Source organism: Branchiostoma lanceolatum, chromosome 17 (assembly GCF_035083965.1).
Source record: "Branchiostoma lanceolatum isolate klBraLanc5 chromosome 17, klBraLanc5.hap2, whole genome shotgun sequence".
Taxonomy (NCBI): domain Eukaryota; kingdom Metazoa; phylum Chordata; class Leptocardii; order Amphioxiformes; family Branchiostomatidae; genus Branchiostoma; species Branchiostoma lanceolatum.
The window spans coordinates 10,361,244-10,369,783 of NC_089738.1; the positions used below are offsets into that span (position 1 = coordinate 10,361,244).

General features: G+C 40.9%; 1 protein-coding gene across 1 annotated transcript; it reads right to left on the reverse strand.

Moving 5' to 3' along the window:
- Positions 1-1,116: 1,116 nt before the first annotated feature.
- On the reverse strand, positions 1,117-7,503 carry LOC136422542 (neurofilament heavy polypeptide-like). The gene is made up of 4 exons (XM_066410317.1): positions 6,694-7,503; positions 4,525-4,695; positions 3,701-3,874; positions 1,117-3,286 (listed from the first exon to the last, which is right to left on the reverse strand). The coding sequence occupies exons 1-4, from the start codon at positions 6,764-6,766 to the stop codon at positions 1,965-1,967; spliced, it is 1,740 nt and encodes a 579-aa protein (XP_066266414.1). The 5' UTR covers positions 6,767-7,503; the 3' UTR covers positions 1,117-1,964.
- Between the last annotated feature and the right edge of the window lie 1,037 nt (positions 7,504-8,540).

Consider the following 8,540-nt stretch of genomic DNA (forward strand, 5'->3'; position numbering starts at 1 on the left):
GAGGTCAAACGTGTTTCAAGCATTTACAAACACGTTTCACGATACATATAGCATCATGTGTTGTACACGTATTGACAATATTACGCTTGTGTCATCCTTTGCAGTGCTATATCTTCAACACTTAAGGTAGACGCTAGGAGTGTTAATATCATAATCTGTTGTTGAAAGAGACATCCTCAGTCTGGTATATTATGAGTCATGTCTCGCTACGGTTGTCACTTAGACATGTTCGTGCATACGCCTTAAGACCTATGTACATTAAAGGTCACTGAAACATGTTTTTGTCTGTCTCTAAATAAAACCTCCTTGCTCTAAGCTTATCTGATCCTCCTAATAAAGGATGTTGTGTTACCTTCAAATGATTATTATACAGATGTAGGGATGAACTGTACAGTACTTAATGTGTTTCATGATAAAATCTCACCCCGTATGCATCATTTATAGACAAGTGGAAGGAACACTTAGATGCAACATAAACATCCTCTCTACAATCTTTTTACAATGACTCAGTCTTTCCTGTGTTACATCGTACTAGCGTACACCTGTGTATTCAACCATCAAGTATACGTCTTGTCTGTGTTATCTTTTCGCCGAGTGGCTGAGCTTTTTGTATTCTGTGTCCATAACCCCACCCAGCATACCTCTACAATTGGCTAAGCTTTTTTGACAGGCTCAGTCTGTTCATGATCCACTAGAAAAACTGGATTTTCTACTCGTGAACCGTTTCGGGTCATTTCGTCTGTATTGCTCGCGAAGTGACCTCTGTGCAACAGTATACAGTACACGTCGACTTTTAAAGATAAAAAAATCTGAGCTACTATGATACATACTAGTATTACAAAACACACCAATTATGTAGTTAAGATTTTCACCGTGAGGGCAAATTTCTTGGTAAGAAGAGTGTCTTCTATCTGCGTGAAATCGCCTTTTTGACCTGAACCATTCGGCCGTAAAATTGGGACCTTTGTTATGTCAGGAACGGAATATGGTGTCAACAAGGCAGTTGTGGGAGGGGGGCTCACACCTCAGGCAGAGGGTAAAGGTTACCAGTCAGACTAGAATACAGAAATAATGAAATGTCGTTGCACAAAAACACAAGACCAAATAAGACCTGTCTTGGGTTAAAATCATTGATAAGTTATTTGGGTCAGTAGTGAAGAGTTATGCATAATTGAAATTACACAATTATCATGCTACTTGGCGGCAGATTCAAATACAGGAAAGTACTTTTAAGTAAAATATGTACTAGATATGCGGAAGATATTCTTAACTAATCTGGTCAAACACAATAACAATACAAGCATGTCACAAGTCAATGCAGCCATTTTACTCTCTCTGACTATCTGAATTCAGAGTTTTGTTCCCAAAGTAAGCAAAAATTAATTCTTTGATCATCCGATCCTGAGAGTTAGCATAAGATAGAATGATATGCTGGTATACGATGAGGAAATTCTATGTATGATGATTCCGCTAACCTAATCTTAGTTGCTAACACTACCACTAGTAGCACTGATAGTACCTTTGACGTTAGTATGCCTTAATTTACAAGTCATCATAAATGCAGCTGAATTTTTCATTATTTACTAAGTTCAAAGTTGAGTGAACAGAAGCATGGCACAATCCTCTCTACAATTATCTGCAGTTCATGTTTTAGAACATTAAAGCACACAACAAATCAGAAGACATTAAGTAACATCAAATTTTACAATAAGAACATTATAAGATAATAACCATCACGCATTTCATATAAAACATGAAGACAAAATTGTTGATAACATTTTTCTCACAAAGGCTTCTTGGTATGAAAAAAGGAATATTGCTCGTCAAAACGGTATCATACGTGTACAAACCAAACTCTACCATCTGCTTGTCCATCATCCAAACATAACTGTTACAGTTACTATGTACCTGAGAAATATGTGTGTTATGTTTATGGAATAGATCTAGACTGATATAATTACCTCTCACCATTTTATACTCTCCACTCTGACCAAACTAACTCTAGCTGTGCCATTTCCAATGTCTGATGGTATTCGTTCAACGCTTTTACTAAGGGATTTCATGGACGAAAGTGTGGGTGGTTTGTCAGTTTTTCTTATCACTGGACTGCTCTTATTCTTCTTGGGTTTCCTTTTCTTTGGAAAGCACAACGTAGTCTTCTCCTTGACTTTGCGTTTCTCATTTTGTTCATGTTTCTTTTCTTCGCTTGGTTTTTCCACATGAGAATCGGTTGGGGTACTTGTCTCAACTCCTTTTACCTGAGCTTGCACTTTTGTTGTTTCATCTTCATTTGGAGGATCTTTTGCTACTTCCTCATTTTCCACAAAGCTTACTTTCTGTAGCTTCTTTGGTACAGACTGGACATCATCTTCTTTTGTGTCGATTTGGGGGCTTGAACTTTGAACAATTTCCTCTTCTGCTTTCTTTCCTAGAAACACGAATCCTTGTGTGTTTCTGTTTGGAGTAAGATCTGGTTGTGACTGGCTCAGTCTGTTGTCTAATTTTCCATCATTAGGATCACTGATCATCCCAGAAGTGGTCATTCTTCGGTCCAGTTTGACCTTACTTCCGTCGTGATTTAGATCATACGAACTTTTGTTCCCTCTCAAACTTTTGCGCAGTACACCTGCTACAAATTGTGGCTTAGTGTTTTCTTTCTTCTCAGTCGCCATCTTGGACGCCATATTTGGGTCAGCTTGACATTTGACCTCTTCGACAACATGGCTTGGCTCATTTAAACCACTCGGTGCCATATCATCGGATTCAGGACCCTCCGTGGTTGCCTTTAAGGGTGCTTGACGCTCCCTCTTGGACTCTCGTTTTACAATCGCCCTGTACTTCCTCGTGATGAACGATTGGTGGCGCTTCAAGTTGGCGCTCACTTCAGCCTTTTGTTCCGCCTGGATGGCTGGAGAGATCGGCTTGTTTTCCTTGCCGGACGAACTGGAATCCGAACTTGACGGCGACCACAGACCAGTGTTAACCCAGTGGTCGATTTCTTCATAAGACGGCCCTTCGGGTGGTCTCTCCTCTCCCTCACCTTCTTTGGGCGGGAAACCGACCACGGGAGCTTGAGCATCTTGGTTTGGGGACGATTTTGAGAAGAGTTTCGACATCAGTCCTGGTTTTCTCCTTTCCGCGAGTTCGACTTTAAACGGGCTCCCGGGGACATGGTCGTCAGTCCACTTGATGTGAATGTAGTAGTCGCCAGCAGAGGGCGGCTGGAACGATACGGCCACGGGGCAGTTGGGACCGTCCAACGCTGTCGTCATAACCGGCAGAGTTCCTGAGAAAATATACCAGGCAATCAGGGATGGCAGACTTCACCCCCTTACCCATACTGCTTCCCACCCCTACCAGTCCCACAGGTAAAAAGGAGCAGCACTGGGGATGGATGGTTGTGCTGTATTGTGTATTACTGGAAATCGCAGAAACATACACAGACAGACAAACAAACAAAAAGCAAAATCTCACTCCCTGGGGGCAACATCTGATCAAAAATTAGTTTCTATCTATGAAACCAAATACTAAACACTACATGTGAGCATACCTTGCAATATCTTTTTGTAATCATTTTCCTATGATGTACTCAAAGTGTAATGATTATCATTATGATAGATACAAGCTTGGTTTAGAATGTCAATTTACATTAGATATGAAACAATTCTCTGAACAGAACTTAGCATAACTAAAAGACTACCTGCAGGCCCTAGCACGTTGACCATCAGCACGCCAGTCCCGGCATCTACGGTCTCACACACGATGTTTCCCCTGTACGTGTCCAGGTCCCCGTTCTTCAGTCCCGGTCCGCACACTCTCACCCGGGCGGCATCAGGGAAGTACGGGCTCCGCACGTCGATAAGGGCCGGCTCTCCTGGGATTATAGACAACAACCATGATGCTTTTTGGATCATAAACCTTCGATCTATAGTTAATCATGATCACGACGAAATATATCTAAATATCTATCTATTGTTTACATCAGGCTCGCACACACACACAGCACATACACGTATCTAAAGAAAGAACGAAAATATACAGGTGCCTACAATGACTACATAAAAGCGACACTATTAAGCGACCTCTTACTTAAAGTCCAGCCTTCGATCCAGGCTAGCCTCTTACGGCGGGCGCACCAGGTGACAATATATAAATACATGTACTTAAGATGAGATTCATGAGAAGCATTAAGATTTTACAAACTTTTGCTCATATTTTAGCCTCAGTTTACTACTTGATATTTTCCGGGCACCTGCATATCAAAAACACTGTTATTGATGTTATACTCCATGATCTTCATATCATATTCGAACATCTAAGGATGTCTTCAAGTGCTAACTTGGAGTCCGGGTGGCTTAAGATACCTAACAGCTTTTATAACATTTGGGTAGAATGTAGTTTATACGTTTCTGATTCTGCAGACTATGATTATATACACAACATTCAAAGATAACAGTATAACAACATCTGTCTCTGATTTAGTACTCTCTAACCTAAAATAAAAACATGTTTTAACGAAATTACCTAAAGAGTATCCGTTGACCAGAACGTTGACGAAGTGAGCCCCCAGACGTTTGGGAGTGAAGGAGAACTGTTGGATCTTGCCGTTCCCAATGCTGCGGTACTGGACAGCGGGCTCGCCCTTGTATACGATTTCTATCGATACAGGAACTCCTGCGATGTATGCTGTGTCAACTGTGGGATAACACAATGATCATCATCAGTCGACGGGCTTATGCACCGTTGAGGTTATACCGCCCATTCAGGGTTGGCATACCCTTTCGTTGGCTGATGCAAGACAGGGATGCGCCAGGTCTCCCGTCCGGGTGAATAACAATATAACCTGGATTAGTTATATCACTAAGAGGATTATACTAGTACTCACGACAAAAAGTTGAAGCTTGAGAACCTTTCAGACGGCATCCACCATCTTTCGTCAGCTCTTCTATGTAGCTATTCTACTAGGTATTACTAAGTAACATACATGATGTACATGTGTATATACGTATCCGCACGTTATAGATGACACTCGCAAATCCTACTTGACGGAAAGTTACAGTTGATACAGATTCACTAAATCACTGTATGCATGTATACATTGTTAGGGCAAACACCGTGTTCGCATATTGCATTAGTCCAGAAATTCCGATACGGTCTGTGCTGACCAAAAAAACACGTTCCCAAACTGTACATTTTATAAGAACAAATTTCAGGCACAAATGAGAGTTTTACAACTGCAAGTAGAGATTCAACCGAGACATAGTTGTACCAAATGATAATCAAATACACATGTTCCCAACTTACTTTTCTGTTTTGTTTGTGTCACAAAAACGTATCTATTGGCTAAATATAATACTTACATAATGAAAGCAAATTCCTAGTAGCAGGACATGTTCGTATACGTGACTGTTCCAACTTTTTTTCACTACTGTACTGTGACAAAAATGAAAACTGAGACACCTTCAATGCTGTTCAATCGATTCCCGATGAAACGGATTCCGACCTTTTACCCTCGGCTTCTAGTACTTCATAACAACGCTTGAAGCGGCTCTAGAGATTCGCCGAATGCCAATACTTGCCTGCTTATTTGGGCAAGAGCTGATTTGTACTTACAATGACAGTTCTTTGATATGCTTCGATGCCATCTTGTATTATGTTACATCTGTATCTGTTCTTGAATAAATTTACTGTATCAAAACTAGGCAGGTGTAACTGATAGAGTACGCAAAAGTTTGTTATGCCACTTGGGCACGTTTAAGAGAGTTACAAAGCCATACAAATCCTTTGAAATGACAGGCTAGCTTTCAGGCAACAAAGACACATGCATTTGTATAATGTAAAGTTCCTTGGTAAGTTTCATGATGATTTATGTTAAATGTCGCCTACAAAAAGAGACCTTATACATGTGAAATATGTGTATAACAAATAATCCTCATATTTCTGGTCATAACGTATTTGTTTTTGAGAGAAAAAGCTCGATACTTTAAACAAAAGCATGTTTGATCCTGAGTCAAGTAGGTGTCGGTAACGTTTAATGTAGATCGTTTTCGTATATGGAGAGGGGTTTTCCTTTACTACCAGTTGGCATTGTACTTTAAAGTACCTCGTTCAAAATACACTTAAAATAGCTTAAAGCAGTTAGACCGAGAAAAGGAAAACTCGATATGGGTCTCAAACATGCCGTTAGAAAAGTAGACAAATATCTCACACATGTCGAAAGGACAGACAAGCATGCGAAACAAAGATGTTACCCTGACCCTTACATATAGCCATCAATCACTACTGACATTTTGCGGGATTATGACCTTTGACCCTAGCCCATAATATGCACATCTGCACCTGTCTGCTTTGTCGTCTGACAACCCGTTGCTACACAAGTGACATTTTCAAACGATCGCCCAATGTTTAAATGATCATCGTAATTTACAGTTGTAGTTCTAAGGTGTGTTTAAAGACCGGTGTTTGCCTTGTTATGTCTTATTAGTAACTGTTTACACGATGACGTAATAGAGTTTGAAGTAGATGTCACAAATGCAACACACAATTCATTACTTCATTTACCAAATGTGTCCCCTCTAAAATGGTAGCATCGCGTTATACAGGATCTACGTAAAAGTTATTTTTGTCATGTGAAATAAAACTATAAAACCTAAGAAACGAAAGAATTATGAGAATAATTACAAAACCTCTTACCTAGAACAGCTGTTTCCAAAAGCACAAACGCCCTTTTCGGAATCCGGACCGACACCTCGCGATCCGTGGCCATGTTTCTCCTACTTTGAGAAGTTCTTGTATTCCACGCAAGGATAGTCGACTCCTTCTTGTATTAACTGCCCGTTGAACAATTCTAAACACACACAGAAACACACATGTCAAGGCCGGTAGTGTTTCTGTGACATCTCACGGTATTGTGGCCGGATGTTGTCTTCGCGTAACTTTACCCGAGGCACCGGCCTACTCACGGGGTCAAACTGTGTGTAGTCCGTTCATCTAGTAGATAAAGGTAAGGCGATACTTGTAGTGACTCTTTGTACCACACAAGTTGCCCGAATTCTTTTCTTAAAGACGATGGGTGGATTATTCTGCCCGACAGGTAAGACGTGGCTTGAGCTGCTCCTTAGATAAAAACTGGTAGGTGAGATCAGCTGTAGAGACAGTAGTTACTCGGTCCGCCTTTTTATCGGAATATACCGGAATACACCTGAATACCCATAAAGGAGGGTGAAATCTACCGGAATACACTATGCTTTGATGAGTAAACATCACAGACTACTGTAATATTGCCTGAAATGATGTATTTACGGGCCAAGAAACAAGTAATCACAAAAAAAAATTACTGATGGCGATCGGCGATGGCGACCCTGCGAGTTTTCGTATTACAATGTTTATTTAGCGATATCGCCAAGTTACAAGTTCTAGTGATTTCTTGTTCTCATGATCATAGATACATTATTTCACGCCAAAATACATCAGCCTGTGATATTTACTCATCAAAGCATAGTGCAATGCGGTAGATTTCACCCTCCTTTATGGCTATTCCGGTACATTCCGATGTATTCCGTTAAAAAGGTGAACCCGGTATATGTAAACACGTGCCTTATTTGCATTTTCCTCCGGGCAGTTCCCATGTATGAGTAGACCATTAAACCAAAGAGGAAAGACAGGTTTGACCGTTTTTTAACCCCTCGAGTGTCGCATGACGAATCTTTGCGGACAGATGAGTAAGAAATGTGAAATGTTGACGTTCTTTGGTAAGACAATGTTTCACAAAGCTTTGGTCAATTTTCAGCTGCGTTGGAGTAACGTTCATTGAGACTTTACGGTTCATTTGTTAGACCGGAACTTCCATTCATCGTTGAATTTTGAAAAGGCAAATGCCAGTTTTAAGTGGCCCTCATTTCAAAGCTTCTTTCTGCTTCTTAGCATAAATTTACCTGCTTTACTCGCACAGCAACACCACAGCATTCGTAGATGGACAAGTTGCCAAAAAATACTATAAGGTAGCGGTCTTTTGTTATATATTTGCCCTTTTTCACGGTTTCAACCTGTTTGATTACGTTTGAAGTAAGATGACAACATTTGCAACTAACCTCTCATAACACCGAATCCTTCAGATGTCATCGAGCCCACGGCCTCTACCTATTCTCCAAGCAGAGGTTTCGATCGGGGGGCTAGCAGTGGCCGCGATTTTTAACCCGAAGGGAGGGTAGCGTAAAAAGAATCGTGGCCACTCCTAGCCCCCGATCGAAACCTCTGCTTGGAGAATAGTCTCTACTAGACTAAGTACGCTCTGGTTGTAGGGAAAATATTTGCCTGCAGAGTCTGGCCTTTTTCTTTCGCGCAGTTCGTATGGGGGAATTTTAACCTTTACACGGACTGACTCTCCTCAGTCCTGGCCAATTACTGTAAAAGCAGAAATGTTCGCGGTGGTTTTATGACCGTTTCACCGCGAACTTAAAACCAGCGCGAAAATTTTGTCCAATACTGTAGCAGCGTGTGACTAAACCGCGAACTTAAAAACACCGCAAACACTCCATTTT

Excerpts from the sequence above, each read along its gene's own strand:
- LOC136422542 (XM_066410317.1), bottom strand. The coding sequence starts at position 6,766 with ATGGCCACGGATCGCGAGGTGTCGGTCCGGATTCCGAAAAGGGCGTTT. Across the intron at positions 4,696-6,693 it reads TTTGGAAACAGCTGTTCTAG|TTGACACAGCATACATCGCA; the intron begins GTAAGAGGTTTT and ends GTTATCCCACAG. Across the intron at positions 3,287-3,700 it reads CAACGTGCTAGGGCCTGCAG|GAACTCTGCCGGTTATGACG; the intron begins GTAGTCTTTTAG and ends ATATTTTCTCAG.